General features: G+C 35.9%; 1 protein-coding gene across 5 annotated transcripts in view; it reads left to right on the top strand.

Annotated features, from left to right (window-relative positions):
* Positions 1-25589, top strand: part of LOC131354119 (diacylglycerol kinase beta) — an 89853-nt gene that overhangs the window by 11274 nt on the left and 52990 nt on the right. For 2 of the 5 annotated variants that reach the window (XM_058391410.1, XM_058391412.1), the window contains exons 1-3: positions 936-1271; positions 15815-16170; positions 23823-23899. In XM_058391410.1, the coding sequence (XP_058247393.1) occupies positions 16104-16170; positions 23823-23899 (144 nt within the window). In that variant the 5' untranslated portion in view covers positions 936-1271; positions 15815-16103. Of the gene's footprint in view, positions 1-930; positions 1272-15814; positions 16171-23822; positions 23900-25589 lie in introns of those variants that run through there. The other 3 variants (XM_058391414.1, XM_058391413.1, XM_058391411.1) reach the window with 3 other exon arrangements.

Raw genomic sequence — 25589 nt, 5'->3', positions numbered from 1 at the left:
ATTTTGATGAGGTTTTTCTTCTTCTTTTTTTTTTAAACTTTAGACATTTTCCAGAGGAAGGAACTGGCTGTTTATGGGTATTGACTATGAATGTTAATGATCATTACTCAATAAGGGACAGGGTTGACATTCTGTAGGGGTGTTAACCTGAACAATGCTTGCAGAGGTGAACTGAAACCGTGTCCTCAGATGAGTGCGATAATGACAAATTCTGCTTGATATTGGGAAAAGTTAAAGAAAAATGTAAGCATGGCAATAAATTAGCGCTTTAAACTAATTTTTAACTATGTTATTTTTGTGTGTTTCCTAGCTGGCTGCCTAGGGGAGAAAAAACACATGACCCATTATCACTAATAAAGCCAGCAGTGGCCTGTTAGGTTTTTTTTTTTTTTTTTCAGTGGACATGATGCAAACTGGGGAAAGTGGGGAAAAAAGAAGTTCTGCATGTTTAGTTAGGTGAGGTGATTGATTCTGTGTCACAAAGAGTGACAAAATCAGCCAAGTCATGTTTACTGAAAATACAACCCTGTGACAATGACTCATATCTCTGGACTAGCAGTGAAATACCATGCTGTGTATTCAGTCATTTTTTTCTAATTTAGCAAACAACGTTACGTACATTATATGTATATGAAACAATTATGGACATAATGGAAGGTTTCTGGATGTAATTAAGGATTTATCTCACATGGATGATCTCCCTTTTTATTTAAGTGCGTAAACATATACATGGGAACACACTGATAAATGCATGTGCTCAATATAATAATGCTGTGCTGAGACATGTGGCAGAGACAGAGTTGGGCAATGAGGCATGAGCTGTGATGTTTGGGCTGGTTCACAGTGGTCACACTGGCCCTATTAGACAGCCACACTGATGTTGCACTGTCGATGAAGTGGGGGGTGGAAACAAGCAAGAGAGCATGAGCGGGAGAGAGAGCGAGAGCAAGAGAGAGAGAGCGAGTCAGAGAGCAAGAGCAAGAGAGGGAGAGCAGTCATCTCTGTGTAAACATTCTGTCTGAAAAGAAAGTGCAGAGACATTTCTGTACACTGCAGCCGACAGGAGAGCATTGCATAGAAACAGCAGACGGATAATCACGGGAGGAGAGATGTTTAATTAATTCATGCTGGAAGGGGGAGATGTTGCCACTGAGTAAAAAGGCTCAAGTGCTCTGTGTACACCGCTGCCTGTAGCTTTGCGCTCATGCCTGTGTGCCTCTAAGAGGGTCTGTGCTCTGAAGCTCACGATATCATCACCTGGATTACCAGAGGTAGGATGCAATGTCTTTTTTTCTTCTCTTTGTCTTCTCTTTTTTGTTCTCAGTGAGCCACTTTTGTATTTCATTCATTTTTGTCTGTATAGATGATTCACAGAATGTAGGTACCAGACGCCTGACATCCTTGTGACCATTTAGCTCTCGTGATTACACTTGTGCTCTGTATACTGTAATGCTTTTAACAAGCAGACGACATTTAAGAACTACCATTTAGGATTGTCGGAACTGATTGCCGTGTTTAATTTTGGGTCTCATTAGGCTGATTGCATGTTTTGGTTTTCTAAAAGTGCATACAAATGCCTTGTTTACATGGATCTCATGCACACCTTATGCAGATTCATAGTGTAACATTTAAGCTTTATTTACCCACATAATTATAAGTCTTTACAGCATGTAGCTTGGCAAAATATCATATATTACATGACATTTGTTGTCAGTATCACTGTATATATGTAGTAGATTGTCAGATTGAGGAACATGGTTACTATCTCATTATGTTCCCTGTAGTTTTCTTTCTGAGAAAAATAGCAGACCTCTGTGTACATTTTACATGCTACACAGCCTCTTACCAAAAATATACCATAATATCATATATAAATCTAAATACAGCCAAAAATAAATATAAAAACTCATAGTAGCAGATTGTAGCGTGTCTGTGGGAATGGATTTTGGTTATATTGAGATGAATACACTGCTCAACCATTTTGCTTTTGGTTTTACACTTCATGCACCGCAACAGTGATTACCAGTCTGTCTTGTTTCTAATCAAATATTTCTGTAAAGCTAATATGTACATTCCCAACATGTGGAGGGTGTAATCAATAGCAAGGCTTGCTTGCTTAGTTATGGTCTAAGAGAAAACAATTGCCATGCTTAATTACAGCTTATTGTGCAAACATATGAGGTTCTGGTTCTTCAGGTCTTATAAAGAAATCTTTGATACAGACAGTAATCACTTTCTGTATGTGTAAGAAAGTGTGTACAAATAACAAATGCCATATAATAGTCTTAAATAAAGTAAATTGAATTAAAATAAAAGTCCCACTGTGGGACAAATAAAGGTTTATCTTATCTTATCTTATCTTAAGGTTTATCTTATCTTATAACATCCATAGAGAATGTATACACTATTACATATGATAGGCATATATTTATCTAATATATATTTGTCTAATCAGATGACCCTTTCAGAGTGTGTGTATGTGTGTGTGTGTGTATTTACCCTTCTATCTATCTATCTATCTATCTATCTATCTATCTATCTATCTATCTATCTATCTATCTATCTATCTATCTATCTATCTATCTATCTATCTATCCCCCTTTTTTTGCATTTTTCTGATATATGTGCTTTTAATTTTATTTGAACTAGCATGTATCATTAAAACTGCTATTGACATTAAATTTGGAATTTTACTTCATTTCCTCATCACATTTCCTATGAGTTGGCTTTGGTCTATTATTGCTTTTAATTTTTGGGAGACCGTGTTAGTACATATTTATTCTGGGATGTATGTCTATATTTGATTATTTATTTATTTATTTATATTTGTATGCACTGAGTATCAGAGCAGTTTTATATTTGTTCTTTGTGTCATCTCATTTTACATCTCCTTAATTACTTTCATTTCCATTAAGAGACACTAAGATCGGACTCTACAGAGGGCAGCAAGTTTAAGAGAAAAAGAGCATGTTCTGTTCTGTTGCTTTTTAGTCATTGCATTGCATTTTCAAGCCAAAACCTTCTGTTGCCATGACATCCGTCCAAGCTTTTCTAAATAGTTGCAGTATTTTTGAGCTCACAAACACAAGAAAGACAGTATTGTAATATCCTTACATCTCTACATTTTCATATGAATTCATATGAGCTTGTGTGATGTTAATGTTAATACAACTTTTCATTCAGAAATATGTAATATCAGTGAAACATTTGAATCAATATACAAAAAGGGTCATGAAACTTGGAACGGCCATAAGAGTGATAGACTAAATTTATTAATATACAGTATTGAGAAAAGAACAAATTGACACAAAATTAAAGAAAAGTCAACTTTACATTAATTAATTAATTATGTGTTTTCTGGAAGGCAAGATTTTTATGTTAAGGGTTTCTTTAAGTATTTAATCTGTTTGTTAGTACTGGTCTGATATCAGGATGTGAATGATTCATGATTTTTAATTTCAAAGAAAAAAAAAACAGCAAAACACTATCATATAAATAAAAGCTATAATGATAATAAAACTGAGGTTGTTTTGAATAAGTATGACTACCAGGTGCTTCAGATCTAGTGAGAATGAGTAGAGATGCAAAATGAGTGATATTGCCTGAACAGAGTGATGCACATCTCTGTGTTATTGCATTTTGCCTATGCAAAGCATGCAACTCGAGCACACAAATTAGAGGCCTAACAGGTGTTGGTGAATTCACCCTCTTCAAATAGTTCTTTAATGTTGTTTAACACTACTGTACTAATGTTGCTATTTTCATAAATGCTTTTTTTCCCATTAATCAGAACACTAGTTATGTAGTGAAGATGTAAACAAATTGACTAGGGTGCTAATGTTGCTAATGCATCAATTTTTGTTTTTGGATATTTAGGCTGATTTGATCTGCAGAATTTTCCACTTCCTTTTTCTCTATCCAGTCTGCTGCAACATATTCATTTAATATTCATACAGTCTGCAAAAATCTTCAATTCCTACAGCAGAAGTAAAACTTTTTATGTAAATCTATGTTGTGGATTTTGAGAGGCTTTCCCACTGGTGCCATTGGTGTGTTTGGTTAAAAATTATTAAAATTGTTTGTATGTAATATTAGTACAGTTTACATTTATAAATAAGTCTTTAATTTTTTTGCAGCATGTAAAGGATTTGAATCATAATTGTGTATATTTTTATAGGAAAATAATCAACAAGGTGGAGTGATGTAGTCCTACGAGATACAGAGTTATTTATTACCCCAAAGTTGTTTATTGTCTATACCCGCTTTATTGCTAATTAGTACCCCAAAGTTGATTTTTTTTCTTTTAATTATATGCCCAGAAGTGTTTATTCATCATATACCATTGTAAGTTGCCAAGGATTACAAATAATTATTTCTTAAGGAATAACACTCAGTAACAGTTTATATTTGTTTAATGTTGCAAAACTTCCAAGGAACAATTTAGTAAATTTTATCTCTTACGTCCAAGTTCTTATATACAGCTGGTCCCTCTACTAGCCTCTCTCTTTTCTCTATCTAAAAAAAGCAGCTTGTGATTTTACTGAGAAACCACAAAGTCCTCAGTCCTGAAGTCTTTCCTGTGTCAGAAAACTTAAAGGAAGAGCTTTGTCTCTAACGTGTGGTGCTTTATAACATTTAAAATCTGAATCATATTAGTATGAAAGCATTAATATAAAGCTGTCGTGTCTTATGGTTTAAAACAAGTTGTTATGGAATATTATTCAATGCCTTCCGAAATAACAGACTATATATACAATGCATGAATTTTGGCAGTAGTTGTTTCTAAGTATAATAGAAATTACCTAGTAATTTTATCAGTAATGTTCACTTAATCCAGCCGTTCTACTTTAGTAGAAAATACTACTAAATACTTAATAACAGTATGCCTGCTATCAATCATGCTATACCCCATCACATACTTCACTATTTCATGCGGAACACTTGTTTCCTACTGTTAAATGTGGCTTTATCACTTCTAACCCAGCCACTTCTGCACAACGTGATAATGCCATACACACAGTATTTAGCAGTGCTAATAATACATTACAGTCCAGCGCTCTTAAATCTACTACAAATACAAATCATCATGACAACTCAAGCCAATGTCTGATGTAACTTGAGTGATGGAAGACCTAGAGGATGGTGTGTGTGTGTGTGTGTGTGTTTGAGTGTGTGTGTTTTCATGTGACTACAGCCACTGCAGCTCCTCCGTGCCCGAGGGCTTTTATTTCAGTAGCATTTTGTGTGTTTATAGGTGCTCAATTATTTGCAAGAGCCAAGTTACTAACCTATTAGCCTGTGAGTGTCTTATGATCTGTCACCTTCTCCAGGCTTCTATGTAATGTCTGTAATATCTATGTAGTGGACAGTGCTATACCTCTGCAGCTTTTTTTATCCCTTTTGTGATCAGTGTCCTAATTTGGCAGTGCAGCTTCTTCAGCAAAGCAGTTAGAGATTCAGGGATATCATTCAAAATGCTTTCTCAAAGAAACAAATTCCATTAGGTTAGCAGAACTTGTCGCATGACATAAAAATGTACATAATTTAGTTTGAGACAGGCCATTTGCCATGAAGAATATAAAAAAAATCCGAAAGGTACATTTAATGCTCTTTAAAGAGCGCTGCATGGAAAATGTGGTGTAATTAAAGTGCCAAGCAGGAATTGAGATCAAATGGTGGCTCTGGATTATGTCAAACAGTACTACAGCATAATATTGCAATTCCAGCTGCATTTGGAAACTATGCCGAATATTTAACTTTTATGACTTTTATATTGTTTGTGAAATTGCATGACAACACTGGTGTTGATGAATGCTTCAAGCTTAATATAATATCACACTTATTTGAAACTGTTCATTAAATTAGAATGGAAAATACCTGATAATGGAGAATGTTTGGAGGGCTTTGTGTTGTTTTGCTTTAGGACTAAATTATCTTGAGACTGTGATAACAAAATGGTTGCTTTATTCGCTAAACAGAAAGACAACTGTTTTAGGTACTGCGTGTGGGATAATATAAGTGTCGTCATTAAGATTTTAATGGGTACATTTCTGTTACTTTCCATAAACTGTTCAATATAATCAGTGGATGAGAGAAAAGCTTTTATTAGATCAGCTGTGTTGTGTAGACAGCCATTGGGTGTGGCTGTCATAAAGAGGTGAGCGAGAGGAACAGTCATTTAAATTCTACTTCAACAGAAGTGTAATTAAGAACCCATCTGCTTGTTCAAGGGGGAAAATGAGATACAGAGGGAGGTAGATAGACAGAGAGTGAGAAAAAGAGTAACAGAGAGGGAATGAGAGAGAGAGAAAGAGGGAGAGAGTATGACGTAAAATAGATGTGAGAAAGAATTAAATAGACTACTATATTGGGGAGAATATAATGGAGTGTCAATAGAATAGGTAATCAGGGAAAGTACATGGATTTTCTGCTGTGAGACAAAGAAAGAGCAAGAAAGAGACCATTATAATGACTCCTACTGTTCAATTAACCAAAAAAGAGATATAACCCTGAACTTGACTATCACTGAAAAGTCCTCTTGTTTGACCACACAAAAGAAGAAAAGAAAAATGTGTCTCATACAGTCCTTTAAGTGGCCTTACAAAATATATATTTTAAAAGCCAGGACACATTCAGAGAAAGGTAGTCAGTGTTAGTATAGATGACAGATGAAATGTGAAAGAGAGACTGTCCAACAGGGAAATGTTCATTCCTCTTTTTTCTTTCTGTGTAGCCTGAATACCTGAATGACTCAGGCTCATTATCTCTGTGAATAGAGGTGAGCTATTGAGGACGACAGCACAGTTGACGCTGACTCTGTCTAAGAGACTTTTCTTTATAGGCTAACTTCTAATGTTTTAAACATGGTCATGCCCCGATTTGTCACTCAGTGTGTTCAAATATAGCACATAATATTTGAAAAAAAAAACCCAGCTGAAATCTTACCTATATAACCTGTTCCAACAAGTTCTATCTTTGTAATACAAAGTACAGCTTCCTAAAACTATAAACACAGTTTTACAGATCACATCTTCACAGATCTTTTACATGTACCTAGCTTTTTATGTTTAGTTTTCATGCAGTGTTTAGCTTTAAACACTTAAGATGTATGTAGCTGTTAAGAGAGAGACTTAGATGCAACATGTAAGACAAGATGCAAGATGTAAGCGATGTAAGGGTTAAGAGAGATGTAGCCTTGATGATCACACATAAATATGCATATACATTAATAAAAGTACAGATTAAATTATTTTCTTTGCGTCAGTGTGCTAGGGTCAGAGGGCAGAGTCAGACATAATGTGGTGTCTCTGGAGAACAGACGGTTGCTCAAGGGCACAACAGTGGCAGCTTGGCAGTGCATGGATTTAAGGATATATCTGGAGAGGAAAGAGGCGGTGCTATCCTTGACCTGGTTGTTCTCAGAGCAGCATCTTGAGCATTCACTGACAATTCCTGGAAATATGAAAAACAGGAGATTTAATTGACAATCAAATGTGATTGTAATAATTTATGGTGTATAATGTGCATTGCATTTCCTGATTGCTTTTGTTCTTAGATTGTTATGCTGCTAGGCTGGAGACAGGTACTCTAAACGTCACAAAGACACACACACACACACACAGACACACCGAACCTTCCTGTTTCACTTCATCTCCTCCTTGCAAATGTATGACGTCAGGTTGCTAGGCAACTGGATGAGCAAACAGAATCCCTCTCTGCATGGAGGGGTCGCCCCATCCTTCAGATCAGCACGTGCCTCTAGCAGCCCATTAACTATGTACACGTATACACGTATACACGAGCACACACACACACACACACACATCCATGTTAACCTTGTCTCTTCATTTTTCCTCACTTTTTTTATGTGTTTACTGGATTACTGGCTTCATCCGTCTTACTACATCCTGGATGCTAATGGTGTCTAAGAAAACAACTGAATGAAAAAAAAATTATATATATATTAGTCCAGCATTATTTTCTGACAGATTCATGTAGACACAATATGCCAACTTAAAACTGTTATGGCTATTGCGATCTCACTCTACAAATAATGGAATGCATTTTCGTCAAACATTAAAAAAATGATTAATTAATGATGTTTGTATTCTGTCCTGGTAATAGCTGTAACTCTCAACAATACACACCACGTTATACCCTGCAGCCAAAGCTTCACACTGCTATACTGTACTGTACATCACCATACTAGTTTGTCATGCAAAAAGAGAATGTGATAGAGCGAGTACTAAATTATAAGCTGCTGATTAACATTCATGGAAGGAAAATCCATTTGCACTGATGAACATGATAATTACCATTGCGACTATTCATGCAGCAGTATATTAGAACTATATTAGATTTCTAAAAATATATATTTATTTATCTTTTTTAAGTCTTTTATATATTAGTTAGCATAGATAGATAGATAGTTTTTTATTTATTAGTATTTTTTCATTATTCATCATCTTTATTGAAATATGGATTTGTTTTATTATTAGATGTGGGCTATTGTATATGTTAAAACCTGTTATCCCCCTAGGGTTTATTATTATTATTTATTTACATGTTTATTTGATGATCAGCATGTACAATGTGCTTTCTTGAAGGAAACAGAAATACCATAATTTAACTGAAAGACTTTAAAATATTGTGTGACATGAACTTATCTTATCTTTATTTTTATTTTTATGTTGTATTGTATTTAACAATGAAATATTTATTATTAAATATTTACAACAAACAGACAAAAAGAACAAATAATGAAAAATAAAATTAAGCAAACAATCACATATATCCTTCAAATGCTGCCATAATTTCCGTGACGTAGCTGCTCTCAGTTTCGCTAAAGGCCTCCACTATGTTTCATACATCCTGCACAGCCACAGCACTACTTCAACTGGACTGATCGCTACACCATAAACCAACAATTCTGCAGAGCTGAAAAAACAACAACACAGAGTCATTACTGAAGAGACAGCTGAGCACTGAGAATGTCAAACTCGGCCATCAACAAAAGTAACAGACACAGAGACAGTGATCAGACACTGCAGTCCACTGCGAGCAGGCAGACATGCGTCATGAGTGTTGAGTCGAGGCCTGAGGAAATACACAACAACCAGCAACCAACAACGACAGGGAGAATTTGACTTGCTTCATAGAATTAATAAAACAGAAAACAAACATACAAATCCGAAAATGGAAAAAGAATTTAATAAAAATATAGAAGATTTCTAGCACTCCAGATTAAAGGAAAGTATTGAAGTGATGGAGTAGATGATATAGAAAAAAACATGTCTGATGTTTCTACTCAAGCAAAATCTGGCTATTTTAGAGTCATGAACTACACAAGGAATTTGCACACTAAATACTCTGCTTTTTCTGAAAACAGAGAACTTTCCCTGTATAAATATTGGCCTTCCCTATATAAATATCGGTTTCTGCAGTCAAACACTATGAACTTTAAAATCTTTATTACTTTTTACCAAACCAGTTGTGTGTAATGTGATAATGAAACAAATTTATCAATGCTAATATAACGTTACAGTCAAGTGCATATAAGTATACTAAATAGAGTCAAAAGAAAATTAAAATTACTATAATTTTATGTAACTTTTAAAAGCAAATGACTGATACTGAAGGACCTGGGTCTCATGTGTATGTGTGGACTACAGCCACTACAGCTCCACCATGCTTGTGGATGTTTATTACAGTAACATTGTGTTTGTCTGTGTTTATGGGCGCTCAGTTATTTGCCTGGGTGACATCACAATCCTCCTTCTCAGAATCTTCCATGATTGGTACCTTCATAAATGCAGTGTTGAATCACTGTGACAGGACAGATGAAACTGAGATAAGAACTTCTATAGCCTTCTACAAGTCTACAATGACATATGGCTATAAAAATAATAAACAATTAAAACAAGGCCTCAAGTTACCAGCAGCTAGAAGAAAGAAATTTTACTCATATGTTTATAATCCGTCATATTATTCCTGGCCCAGGATGATGGAAAAAATTATAGAGTATTACATTTTCATAATTTAAGAAACATCATAGGTCAGAGTTAGAATAGAGCTAAAATAGGTTCATTCATTTCTGATTATAATAAAAATAAAGTCATGGAAACAGTTACAAACATGCCGAAAAGATTACTCTTCATTTATGACCAAACAAAGAGAAAAGGGAAGTGATGTTAAAGTTGTTGCAGATGACAAAAGTGGCCAGTTAACCATCAAAGCTCCCATGTGATTTTGAAGTTCTCTTTAATTTACTTAGCAATTTTAACCATCGTATTTTGTTTCTTTGGAAGTTTTGCTTCCAGTTTAAGGTCTGTTTAATAAATGAGCATATTTTCATCAATATGGAACATAATAAATATCACACTGAAATCCACACATTTACAAAAAACCATCCTTAGCAGCTGTAACTGTGACAAACACTTTCTACATAAATAATTGCTCATTAGTTTTTCCAGCCATTTCTCAGAGATACTTTGTTGTTTATTTGTATTGTCGTAGTTCCAAAAGGTTTATGGAGCTGTTTGGCAAGCTCTCTTAAATCTTTTGGTCCAGTTCCTCTCAAATAAGTGTGATTGGCTTAAGGTGTGGAGGAGCAGGCCTGTTTCTGCTGTTGCTAAATATCTCTTGTTCAGCTTGTGTCTGCAAAGTTTTGATTGGCAGTAATTTATACAGTAATAATGCTTATCATATTTTTAAGAAGCACCATTATATATCAGAATGTTCTGTTCTGATACGAACTGGTGGTATAAAGTGGTACACTTGTCTTGTGGTATGTTTTATTATTACTATTATTATTATTATTATTACTGTTGTTGTTGTTGTTGTAGTGTACACTGTACAGAAGGTACAAAGGTGTATTTAAACACCAGGCCGCGACTGTTGATGACTACTGACGTCACCAACAAATCGATTAGAAGCATACTAATACTACATATAGTATGTATCTGACTCTCATGTTTCCAAAAAAGGATTTATAATGAGTCACATATGGCGAGACTTTAAAGACTTTAATTTTAGGCACTCAGAAATGACAGACTGTTCAGTGAGCCAGGGTTTTCCCATAGGAATAGTAAAATAATCTTTTTTCCGTTTCTTCTGGAAATTCTTTTCAAGAGAATTTCTAGAGAAATGCATAATTTTTGTTTTGTTATTTTTAATACTTGAATGTAAATCCTTTGCACGGAATTCCTGAAGTCTGAATTTTACTCTAGCTGCCTTCAATTGCTGCTTGTTTGTGGCTCTTTATGTTTTCAGCTTTATCTATGGTAAACATGAAAAGCATACACAGTTGGAAGACACCATTTATTCAGACATTTAAGAACATTCCATTGCTTTGCCTTAAGAAGCTCTTGGGTTACATTCACATTATGTTCTATATAATCAGTTTAAGCATTTGACTGAACATGAGCAGAAAGTATATTTCTATGTAAGAAGTAATTCATCATACAACATGTAATTCATCAGCAGTCAATCAATAAACACCAGTGATCCAGTTCCAATGGTAGCCATACATGCCCATGCCATGACACTGTATCCACCATGTTTGACTGATGATGTGGTAAGCTTTGGATCATGAGGTCTTAATTTCCTTCCCCGTGCTCTTCCCTTCGAATCATTTTGGTAGAACTTAATCTTAGTTTAATCTGTCCAAATAATCTTGTTCCAGAACTGGCCAGGCTTTGATGCTTTATAGCAGTGTCTATTCTGGCCTTTCTGTTCTTGAGTTTTACCAGTGGATTGAATCTTGAGGTGAAAACACTGTATTTACCTTCATGAAGGCATTTATAGACTGTAGGTTTTGACAGTGATACTACATCATTAAGATTGTTCTTGGCTTGGCTAGATGTTGTGAAGGGGTTTTTCTTTACCAAGGAAATAATTTAGTCATATTCATTATAGTTTTCTTCTATGTTCTTCTGAACCTTTTGGTGTTGCTGAGCTCACCATTGCATTACTTGTACCAAATTGTTGATTTGGCCACTCCTAAAGAGTTCCCACGACAACAGCTACCAAATGCCACACTTGGAACAAACTCCAGACTTTTTATATCTCCTTAATTTGCCATGAAATAATGAGGCCACAACAGGCCATGAAACAGGCTTATCAGTCAAACGTCCAGTTACGTGAAAACAGAGGGAATATGTAAAAAATAGCTGTAAGTCCTAAACAGTTAATGCATTATTTATTATTAATCTGGTTAATCCGGTTGTCTTCACTTTAATCACATGTCTAAATACTTATGGACCTGACTGTATGTAATGTGGATTTTACACATGTACTGTGTACATACATACACATGGTTTCCATTCATTATGATTTATTGTTGTTATTTATATAGCCCTTATAATTTTCCAGACCACCGCATAACCTTATCAGTTTCCTTCAAATCACATAATTTAATTAAACACAAATAAGCACCACTAATCAAACCCAATCTAAATCAGCATTTCAATCAGTGTTTATCTTTGAAAGCTTAGCATGCCCTACATTAAGTTACTCTGATGATTAGCTGCCTCTCTGATGAGACAAAGATAAAACAACGTGATGGGTTGCAATGAAAAACTACGGATGGTTATGGATAGTCTCACAGCTAGACATCAACTAAAGAGGGTTTACTGAGCTTACATTAACCAGAATATCTGGCAACACCTCAATGTTCTGGAACGATTTCCTGTTTAATGTGTTGAAAGTACACCAGCATTACTTAATGTGAATATGTACACACAACCTGCCAGTATACTGAAAACTGCAGCATTATGCAAGTCAATATTACATTAATGACTGATTTTTTGAGAGACATTTGAATTTTTCATTCTGATTAGACATGTATTATTGTGAAAAACATTTTCTGAAGTGAATAAATAGGACTTTTCATGCTGTCATGTCTTGCACTGGTTATATCTACTGTATAACTATCATATTTATATGAATCTTTCAAATAACTGAATATTTATGCATTTGATTAATAATACACACACAGGCTAAAATCAGGGAATCAGGAAATGATTTTGAAGCATAGAATAGAAATGGAAAAAAATAAAATCATTTTTTTCTTTGAAAATAAACATGTTCATTTCTTTAATGTCTCAATAAAAGTAAGAATTTTTTATCTTTTTGTCTTTTTTAAATGCTGTTTTTATAGATTTTGTGTGCTCCTAAACTAATCTCAAAACCTGTTGTTAGTAGCAGGGATGTTTCTAGGCTGAATGTGATACACGGCCAATATCTTTTCTCATTCGTTTAGACTATTTTAAATGTCATGTTTTTTTAGAGAGACTAAACAGGTATAACAGATGTCAGTCGTGTCTGTGTTAGGTTGACACATTACCATCAACTGCACTAAGATTGTGTTGCACTATTAGTTATTTTCTCAATGCATTCTTGTGCCAGAACTATAGTGGAACAAAAACATCACTATGGCTATTTTGGATGCACTACTTTTCCATTTATTCTGTGCTTAAAATAAAACTCAGTGAGTTTACATTTAGCAGGCTGAAATAACTGTTATGGCATGTGTGTGGGCTCTTAAGACTTTAGACCTGCCTGTACCATATATGCACACAGGGATATATACAGACTCACCCACGCATACAGGTGCCAAACAACTTGGCTTTAAAGATTATAAAATACAACTTTTAAGGAGAATAGACCAAATAATTTTTTTGAATTCTGATTAATAGAGATTAATTTCCATGAACTGAGTCGCTTACCATAAACTATACAATAAACTGTTGGTCTATTTTAATCAAACAATAAAGTTTTCAAAGCTTATGATTCATGCATATAGTATATACTGTATGTTTACATAGAAGTGTACTACAATGCTCAGAAAATTGAAAGTTTGAAAATGTAGTCAAAAATTTATGTCATTGCATTTTTATAATTGTTATGAAACATTGAGAAGGTGCTATTTGTGTGGCACAAAGTCTTAATTATGTTTTAAAACTAGGTGTTTAATTGATTTATGTGAATGGCAAGTGGAACCAAATTCGACTTGAAAATTGAAAAATTCCCTCAGTCATATATGCGAGTTTTTAACGGCTGTATATGCGAGTTTTATCCGCAAAGTGTGTGTTCATTTTGATAGTTTCTTATGCACTTTTGGCACTTTTGGCAACTCCAAACATTTACATACAAATTAAATAGCACTGTTCCCACATTATTGACACCTCCACCTCCTAAAACACAAGTTAATTCCTACTGTCCTCTTGCTTTATCAAATCAAAAGTAACACTGTATAATAAATATGTTAATTTTAATTCAATGAAAAGTTATTTTGATTATGTCACTGAGGTGCATTATATTGCTAGATATTGTAGGGTAATGTCGATATTGATAGTAGATAGTAAAGCGTATAGAGATGTATAATTCTGGAAGCATCTAACATACATTTTGTGCTGATCTGTTGGTTGGCTACAAAATAAAACTGACTTAACTCATAGAACACCACCTATAGATTTTTCTTTTCTCTCTGCTTCTACCTTCTTCATCGTTGCATTTCCTCTTGATCAGTCTCCTAACAGAGGTTTTATGTTTTGATCTCCTGTTCTTCCCATTCCCCATGGCAGTGCTGGTAAACTGCTGTTGATTTTTCACTGTGCTAAACCTCACTCTGTTCTCAGAGAGGGAGATGCATTGATTGGTGTTGCACACTGAGTGCAGAGGCAGACCATGCACATGTGATCCAGCTACTGACTGGCCCTTTGAACATGAAATGGTGTGGAAGACCAATGCTATGTTGTTTTCTATGGATTTACTGGAACAAATAAAGTCCTTGATTTGGGAATAATTATATAGTCACCTTTTCTGCAGTATAAAATGAAGAAATGTTTATATGTTTCATGCTTCTTATACTGAATTTATAATTTTATTTAAATTTTGATATTATGATCCTGACTATCATTATTAGGCCAAAACAGGTTTGAAATCCTGGATCAGTATCATATCAAGCTTGACATTGCTTGACATTGCTCAAGCTCTGGGGCTCCAAAAAATGTGTTGCATCCTCCAATAGCATGACCTTATTGTATAGTGTCAATATGTTTACTTTATGTAGCTTAGCATAATGTAAGCTTTTAACCAGACACTGATGTTGCTTTTGTACATCATGTCCAAACAGAACACAACACTCCTACGTTCTAGGATGACGATTGTAGTGCGCATACTGCCAAATGTGTGTGTGACTTGTTCAAAAAATATGACGGAATACTCAGACACTTTGGCAGTGTGACAGTGGATTTTAAAAAAATGTAGTTGAATTTACGTTTGTTGTGCCAAATAAACCCACACTGAGACCTAGTGATCAGTGACCGGGTCAGTCAAACTGTTCCAGTGTTCCTTCATGCTTGTCAAACAAGTCACACATGCAAATTTGGCCCAATGCAACGTACAGTTGTTATTCTAAAATGTGGAATGGGATGAAGCACTTATATTGGTGGATACATTTTTTTCCCTGGGGATCTTATTTTCCAGTCTGACAGCACTAAGCTATGTTGACTGACACATTAACACGCATGTATACAAGACAATAATTGTCCTAAAACATTTCAATTTCAAGCCCCTGATATTTGTATTATTTACAAAAAACATTGCTTACTTACTGCTTGTTCTTACATTGTTTAATCCTATATATTAAATACTGAGAAGTTATTTTCATTATTAATATATATATATATATATATATATATATATATATATATATATATATATATATATATATATATATATATATAAAACAGATATTACCCTATGATTGACGTAGGTATGATAATATTTAATTGTCTGTTTGTCTCTGTAGGTTGCTGTGGTTCATGGATAATCAGTTCTCTCCTGTGTGAACTTCCCTGCAGTGCAAATTGCAACCCCTTCCTGTCACACCTCGTCCATTTCACCTTGACTCTGCACACGTGCCCTCTCATCTCTCCATTCCTGCACTTCCCTACCCCAGCACCACCTTTTTGCCATCTGGTCACTGAGGGAGTTGGGATGATGCCAGTCATGCACACCTTCGTTTCCTATTTCAACCAGGGCTAATCAGAGGCGTCTCCAAAACACCCCTCCTCGCCACACACACTTCAGCCGGCGAGATGGGTGACTGTAGCTGGGTATGTCTGAGCCCAGCCGAGTTCTCCCAACTTCAGCAATACAGCGAATGTGAGTACCAAGTAAAAGTCATCTACAGAACAAATCATTCTTGATGATCTGAATACTAAACTCGTGGTTGGCATGTTGGTTTTGCTCCATCATGTTACTCCAGCTGGCCTTCCTGGGGCCTATGAATTCAATGTTCATGTACATATATATATATAAATATATATATATATATATATATATATATATATATATATATATATATATATATATATATATATATATATATATATATGTATATATATATATATATATAGATAGATGTATATATTTGACTTTTGGGTGAAATTTATGGAAAATGTAAAAAGTTCACGCTACAGTGATATTATATTATGAAAGTAGGGCATTTAAGTAGAAGCATGCAATGGTGCTTTCCTCATCTCAAACAATTTATTGAAGCAAAAGCCAACAACAGTGGTGGGTATACCACAACAAAAAATGTCAATGTCTCAATAATTTGTCATGTGCCCTTGACAACGACGTCTCATGCTTTTCACGAGTCGACTTATTGTCTGCTGAGGCATGGCATTCCACTCTTCTTGAAGGGCGGCCCTCGGGTCATTGAGGTTCTGGGGTGCAGGGTTACGAGCCTCTACACAGCGACCTAGCTGATCCCATAGGTTTTCTATGGGATTCAGGTCTGGAGAAAGTGCAGGCCACTCCATTTGAGGTACCCCAGCCTCCAACAGCCGTTCCCTAATGATGTGACCTCGATGAGCTGGAGCATTGTCATCCATGAAGATTAAATTAGGCCTGTGTTGTTCATGAAGGGGCACAATGACTGGATTAATGTTATTCAGGTAGTATTGGCTTGTCACTGTACCATTCACAAGATGTAGGGCAGTTCTGTATTGAGTAGAGACACCTGCCCAGACTGTAACACCACCACAACAGTGGCTGATGCATAGCGCTCTCCTTGACGTCTCCAACATCGTTGGCGGCCATCATTTCTGCTCAACGTGAATTGACTTTCATCAGAGAACAGCACTGAGGCCCACTGGTCCCTCGTCCAGCGTAAATACTCCCTGGCCTGGTGGTGTGGTCAGGTACCCTTGCAGCATGATGAAGAGGACTGTTTAAATACCAATTCTGATTGAACCAGAAAATTTATTGGTCGATTCATGGATCAAACACCAGTTGTGAATTTTGCCGTTAAGCACCTTGTTAGAGAACAGCAAGTTATGCAAAAAGTACTGAAACACTGAACAGTTACACATGTGCATTCAAAAGTTGTAGAGAAGGTCAAATTAAGTTCACCTGTAAAGGTTATAGTGCATTTTAGGTGCATCCTGAAAGTTCACCCAAAAGACAAATATCCTTAACTTTTTGTGAGTAGTGTATACTGTATATATATATATATATATACATATTTGTATTTTGAGGACAAATGTGACATATATATATATATATATATATATATATATATATATATATATATATATGTCACATTTGTCCTCAAAATACAAATATTTCTTAGCTTATTTTTGGTCTTTGTTATGGCCTTTGGTACATCACAAAAATCACTACCCTGTACAATAAAACATGAGAAAAAATATAAAAGTGAAGGTGTCCTCAGAAAAGACACTACTTTAAGTCCAGTTCTCAAAGACATACCCATCTACACTATTCAAAGACACTCTTACTGATCATCAGTCTGTATACATATCTACCAGAGCATCAATACTATCAAAGAGACTTTGATGATGGTTTCTGTCAGCAAAGTTTAGGGCAAAAATTCCATTATGGGCTGCTACTCTGTGAGGCCTGTGAACACACTATTGAGTGGAGCCAGATGTTCACAGAAAATGATCTCCACCACAAAACACAACAGTTAACAATTAACTTGACAAAAATCCAAACTGCATGAAACCAAGCAAATAAGGAGGGATTTAGAATATAAGACCGGATTGCAAAATAAAACAAGATGCATTTGCCCTACATGTAACAACTCAACCCTTAATATTTTGTTTAGAATTTATAATATTCAGTATCATATTTTTAAGCTGCTGAATGGTTTTATTGATGGATCCTTAATGGAATATTTTGAACATTTGACGATTTCTGTGTAAATAGGCTTTTAGGAAACTGTTAGGAATGTAGGCTATATTGACAGCAAGTATTGATGCACTGCTAGTGTAGTCTGTCAATATATAGTCAGTATAGTCCACAATTAAAAATTTTCATAGCATACCATAGTCTCTAATTATATACCTGCAATGTACAGTGAGTTTATCAATGTTTCACTTGTTTTAAAGAAATTTTTCCCCATTCTTCTTTACAACATTGCTTCAGTTTATTTATGGTCAAGGGGATTCATTTATGAACAGCTCTCTTAAGATCCCATCCCAGCATCTCAATAGGGTTGAATTTTGGACTTTGACTTGGCCATTTCTACATCTTCATTTTTTCAGATGTTGATTGACTTGCAGATGATCTGCAGATGATACAGATGATTTGACTGTATGTCTGGGATCATTGTCCTACTCTTAACTTAATTTGCTGGGACACTCACTCCTGGGAAGATGACAACTGTCTTGAAGGCTCTCAGTTTGTAAACAATGCTTAGTGTAGAATGGTAAATGGCCTAACTGTCTGGAGATGGTCTTATAATCCAGATGAGCAACAACAGTTGCTTCATGTCCTTTCTTCTTGGTGTGATGTAAACACATACCTGAGTGTTCCAGAACACAGTCTCTGCTTTTATAGAGGCAGTCACACTTCTTGATGATTAACTAATCTTACACATTTTATTTTTTATTTATTTTATTAGTAACACCATGCTGCTTATTACTGTCTTAATAACTGTGGAAGTGGGAATGGTGTACTTATTATTTCCCACCTTGTTTCTAAATGTTAATTTATTGTTGGGAAAAATTACTACATATTGAAATCACTTTTGTTTTGTTTTTTTGGTATCACTTGAGGATATTTGTTTGTTTTGTTGGTGAGGACCACATGGTCATTATGTAGGCCCTCGTAAGTAAACATAGAATTGAAGGAAGGTGTACTTTCTTTTTTTCCCATGACTGTAGGTGTGTCTAATAAAGTGGCCAGTCAGAATGTAGTGTTTCGAAACCCCAATAACAGTACCAGCACTGCATTCACAACTATGGCACTACTTTTAAATAAAGTGAAAGCTCATTATTTATCTACCTCCATTATAAATGGTTTGTTATATTACCCCTGCCAGCACAAAATGTGTGTGTGTGTGTGTGTGTGTGTTTTGGAAGAATATACGTCATCAGTGGCCCTTATGTGTTTGTCTCTCACATTTATGGGTTTAAATTCAGAGCGACTTTTCAGACATTATTCAGTGACCCACCTGAGCATAGCATTTACACATTTAATAATTCTGTGCACATGTAACACAAATATAAATCATACTGTAAAATGGAATCATATTGTATCATTTAGAAAGGAGTCTAATTTACTGCCTGGGTTCGATTCCTGGGCAGGGAACCAACCCAGCCACTGGAGGGTTGCACAAGTCAGTGCACTCAGTGCCAGACCCAAGCATGGATAAAATGGGAAGATTACATGAGGAAGGGCATCCGGCGTAAAACCTGTGCCAAAACAAATTTGTGAACCAGTGATCTACTGTGGTGACCCCTATCGGCAGCTGCCTTAATAACAACAACAACATTTGCCATGGCTGCTGTATCTTTAAAAGGTCCGGGTCATTTGTATTTCATTTTGAATGAATGAAAATTGCTTTTGCATATAGGAGTTTGATTATATACAATATGTTGGGGGTTTGATCTAATCTCATCAGAGGGCCAGTGTGGCTGCAGACTTTCATTCCAGCTAAGCAGAAGCCATCTAATAGTTGATTGAAGACTAAGATGAACTGCTGGAATCAGCTGCTTCTTGCTAAAACCTGCAGCCATGCCAGACCTTGCCAACCCTGCAGTATGCACTGTGGGTGAAAGTACTGATACCTAAATTGACTTTTGATTCATTACCAATCAACAAAACATTATTACAGATCTACAGTTATCTTCTGCTACAAGCTGTACCTTACACATGATTCAATTGAGCTTAACTTCAATGAAGGAAATTATATTGTACATTAAAGACCATGCATTTTATATTTGTGTCAGTTGTTGTGTAAATGTATGAGTGTTAGTGTACAGGTTAATGTACCTTTAGCCAAGTCTGATGGAAATTTGCATGAGGCTCTCAGATAGATAGACACCCTGCTGTATTTCTGCTGCAGGCTACAGCATTAATGGCACAGCAAGTCACAAATAAATATAATTCTGTAGTTCCTCTTAGATTTACTCTCCTCCCTGGCATCCCTTGCATGTTTTGGAAAGCTATGTGTTTGAAAATTGTGTGTGTGTGTGTGTGTATGTGTGTGTCAGGGGGAGGGCTGTTGACTAGTAATCAGTGGAATATATTTGCCAGCTTGACTTCAACAACAATGACTTTATAGCACAACCTAAATAGATGCACTTCTGATGTTGTCTCACTGTGCTTGTGTGGAGTTTTCCCAAAGTAAGCAGAATGATGGGTTTCTGCCTTATGTCAAGTCAAAGCTCAGTCCATTTAAATGTATATAAATCATTACTAATAGCATTTAACAGCTGTATTTGTCTGCACTGCATTGCCCTCAGTCATCATATGTGTTCCTCCTCTCTGTCTAACCTCTGGCATTTTGCAGTATAAAGGATCATTTACTTGGAAATGTGATTGAAACTGAACAAATAGTTTATAACTCTCAGACTCAATGTCAGTGTGAGGTCTTTCTTATTTTACTAACCACCAGTTTGCTTTGATGCCTGCTGAACCTGTGGAAAATTACTCATTTTTTTGTCCCTGCAAAGAAATGCAGAGGTTCAGTTCCGATTTTGTTCATGTTTAATTTAGATTTTGTGTATAGTTCTTCATTCTGACTAAATTGGCTTCTTCATTTCTTCAGAAGGGAAAATACCTAGCGTGTACTAGCTCAGTAGTTAAACTAAAAAAGTTTCTTTTGATTTTTATTTATTGTCCTTTGTCATTTATTTTTAATATTTTGATCATTTAATTTTTCATATATTTTTTCATGTATTTTTTTTATTTGTGTTGCAAAATCACTTAGTATATAGCCTTTTAAAATCAAACTTTTATGTTTAGCTTAAATTTAATATTACATTAGATAATGTTATACATATTTTATTTTTTGTCTGGGACAAGATCAGGGGTAGACAAATCATAAATTCACTGGCTAGCTCAGTGGCCAAGTAAAAGCTTCAGGGTAATGCCTAGTCTAGCCACTAGTCAGATAATTTTGTAATACAGTGAGGGAAAAAATTATTTGATCCCCTGCTGATTTTGTACGTTTGCCCACTGATAAAGAAATGATCAGTCTGTAATTTTAATGGTAGGTGAAAGGCAGAATAACAACAAAAAAATCCAGAAAAACGCATTTCAGAAAAGTTCTACATTGATTTGCATTTTAATGAGTGAAATAAGTATTTGATCCCCTATCAATCAGAAAGATTTCTGGCTCCCAGGTATCTTTTATACAGGTAAGGAGCTGAGATTACAGTAGGAGCACTCTCGGGGAGTGCTCTTAATCTCAGCTCGTTAACTGTATGAAAGACACCTGTCCACAGAAGGAAGCAATTGTAGACCTACACAAGGCTGGAATGAGCTACAAGACCATCACCAAGCAGCTTGGTGAGAAGGTGACAACAGTTGGTGCGATTATTCCCAAATGGAAGAAACACAAAAGGACTGTCAATCTTCCTCGGTCTGGGGCTCCATGCAAGATCTCACCTCATGGAGTTTCAATGATCATGAGAACGGCGAGGAATCAGCCCAGAATTACACTGGAGGATTTTGTCAATGATCTCAAGGCAGCTGGGACCATAGTCACCAAGAAAACAATTGGTAACACACTACACCGTGAAAGACTGAAATCCTGTAGCGCCCGCAAGGTCCCCCTGCTAAAGAAAGCACATGTACAGACTCATCTGAAGTTTGCCAGTGAACATCTGAATGATTCAGAGGAGAACAGGGTGAAAGTGTTATGGTCAAATGAGACCAAAATCCAGCTCTTTGGCATCAGCTCAACTCGCCGTGTTTGGAGGAGGAGGAATGCTGCCTGCGACCCCAAGTACACCATCCCCAGGTGACAGGACAACCGCACCGCATCAAAGGGACGATGGACGGGGCCATGTACCGTTAAATCTTGGATGAGAACCTCCTTCCCTCAGCCAGGGCATTGAAAATAGGTCGTGGATGGATATTCCAGCCTGACAATGACCCAAAGCACACGGCCCAGGCAACAAAGGAGTGGTTCAAAAAGAAGCACATTAAGGTCCTGTAGTGGCCTAGCCAGTCTCCAGACCTTAATCCCATAGAAAATCTGTGGAGAGAGCTGAAGGGTCAGCCACAAAACCTTAATGACTTGGAGAGGATCTGCAAACTTTTTTGAAATGCATTTTTCTGGATTTTTTTGTTGTTATTCTGTCTCTCACTGTTCAGATAAACCTACCATTAAAATTACAGACTGATCATTTCTTTGTCAGTGGGCAAACGTACAAAATCAGCAGGGAATCAAATAATTTTTTCCCTCACTGTATCTTGAGTGTAAAATACTTAAAGAAAGTTTCTTGTGTGGCATGTCATGCTACAAAGGTCAGCAAGTTGTTGGACAACCTTACATCACATGTAAAAAAAGATATTCAAGTTTTAGCATTTACACAGAATGGTCCGTAAAACAAAAAAGTTTTCTGCCTACAGAGCCCAAAGGTATACTGGTGTTCCTTATAAAGTGGATGATGAGCATATATGACTTATATATGATGTATATACATTTTTTTTTTTTTATTCAAAGGCGAAAGAGGAATAGAGGAACAAGTAAACATACTTGTTTGCTAGGTGACTAATCTGCTAGACCCATCAACTAGATTACTGATTTGTCCACCCTTTGTAAAGCTCACAGTGTGTGATGTAAATGGATAAATCTCATTGAGTCAGATGTGGTGTCAGTGGTAGGCACTGGAATCACCCCAGCTGAACATGTTCAGAAGTTCTGCTGTTGCAAACGTTGCTAATAGGGATGATGACTCAAACATAGACTGGTGGGTAAGAGAAAACAGAGTAAATCTGGGGACGGTAACTTATTATCTAATAATTAATTTTCTCCTGAAATAGTTAAGTCAAGAAGCTTTTACTGTCATTTTGACCATATATAGCTGACTCAGTACATAGCAGAATGAAACACCGTTCCTCCAGGACAATGGTGCTACATAAAACAAAACAGAGCTAAGGACTAAAAAGTAAGTTAATCGTGCCCCATAAGAGATGGTACAGGCTTATTTTGTTTGGTTGATTTTTTTTGTTTTGTTTTTGTTTTGTTTTTTTGTTTCTGAGAGTGTAGGTATACCTGTGTACATACTTATGAGGAGCTTATAGGAGCCATATTGGGAAAAACAAAACTTTCGTTTGTACAGATAATTCTGAATCTAAATGTTACTGTTTCTTCTAAGACACTAAATCAGAAGACATCGAAAATCTCTAAGACAAAATGTCTAAGACAAAATGCTGTATGATATTTGCATAGTATTGTATGTCTCAGGATTATTTACTGCATTTGACTATCTATAGTATCTATAGTTAGATACATAGTTGCATTTGAACACATTTCTTTTTATCATACACAGATTCCTCTAAGAAGCTGAAAGATGTTTTGGAGGAGTTCCATGGAAATGGTGTGCTCTCCAAATACAACCCAGAGCAGGTATGTCTCCTCTCTGATGTGTGACGTCATGTGATTAAATGCCTTGTAAAAACACATTGTGTCCTCAGGCTATGAGGCGTCAGGACCAGTCAGTCTGATTCTGACCCTGAAATTCTTCATCTTCAGCTGCTCAGTACTGCCTGACCCTAACACCAGAAAGCCCATGCATCAGGTTACATTACAAAAGGCAGATACGCTGATCATTTGCTTGATGGTGTGTCACGATTATATTTCTTTTCTTTCTTTCACCTTGACACAAATATTACACTCGTCTGTGTTTGGCGCCACTGGTTGTGACCCAGAGCCTCGTCTGGATCAATACAGAATAACAGTGGCGCAGTCAGCAGGTCTGCAAGCAGCGCCAACGAGCCTGTGGTTTAACACTGCCCACATGCTGTCTTTAGTGCAGAGTGCAGGGGTTTCCAACACATCTGCTGTTGTGACATGGGAATCAGACATAACTAGTAATCTAGGGTTTTATCACTAATATTTTAATACCTTAAAGTAAAAAGTACTTTGTCTTTGTTTTGTAAGTATTTGTAGTTAGTTTACACCACTGCCCCTTTATGGTAAAAGGTAGTACATGCCATGTTTGTTTGACATGTTTGACATTTCCATGTCATTTGGTTTAAGTGATAAAAAAATAAGTGGAAAAAATGTTAAGGGAAAAAGCAGACTTACAATTAGCCATGACTCATTTGGCTGGACATCAAGAAAATTCAGTTTTATTCTAAGAACAGTTATTTCTCTCCGCCTCAGAACACATACTGTATGTAATATAATGTTCTGGTGATGAAGCTCTTCCACAATGGCATGCTTTATCATTTAATCAGACTTTGATTATTTTGGAGGTAATCCAAACAGGAAGCTCTTTTTATTGTCCCAATCATTTTTACTCTAAAACATGCTGGAAGACAAATCAGGGTCAATAGACCTTTTTAGATTAATTTGTCATTAATAGAATATTCAAATTGGTAATATAATCATTCCAGATTTAAATATAATATTAAATATAATCATTCGCAGATTTAAAACTGTCCTATATAGTCATCTTCTTGGCAAAGTCAGTCAAGCAGTTCTTGTCTAAAGAGCAAAATAAAGCATGGTGCTGTGACCACAATGACCAATAGGTGTGGGCTACGACATCGACTATAATGGTAGTATATGTAATGGTATGAGGGTGAATATGGTCTAAAAATATGCAATAATTTATGTAATCCAGTTACTACATATTCCCATGTTGCACTGCATTATACAGCATGGTCTGTGGATTTACACTAGCCTACTAGTGTCACTCAAACTCAGATCTGTTTTATAGGGAGATCTGAGTTCATGTGCTCCTTCTCTCACTGCTCTGCTTCCTGTACTCTGACCTTTTCATCCTTGTTTCTCTGATTGAATTTGTGGCTTTTTATTTTAAAAATGTTTTAGTTTCAACAACCAGATAGTTTCAAAGGACTGTCTAATGACAGGGAATAATCCCTGTCATTCCAGACCCTCAGAATTACTCTCAACATAAGTCTTATCTTAAACCATTGTTTTGTTTTTTTGTCAAAATGATGTGATGGCAGAAAGCAGCACTAAAAAAAGGCAAGGTAAATAGCAATGATGACATTTTAAATGCTGGTCATCAGAAATAACAGCTAGACACTAGTTGACGGAAGCCTACCAAATGCACCTTAGAGCATTA

Source organism: Hemibagrus wyckioides, linkage group LG06 (genome assembly GCF_019097595.1).
Source record: "Hemibagrus wyckioides isolate EC202008001 linkage group LG06, SWU_Hwy_1.0, whole genome shotgun sequence".
NCBI classification, from domain to species: Eukaryota; Metazoa; Chordata; class Actinopteri; order Siluriformes; family Bagridae; genus Hemibagrus; species Hemibagrus wyckioides.
The sequence above is the reverse complement of the archived record's forward strand: the minus strand, read 5'-3'. Positions and strand labels throughout refer to the sequence as shown.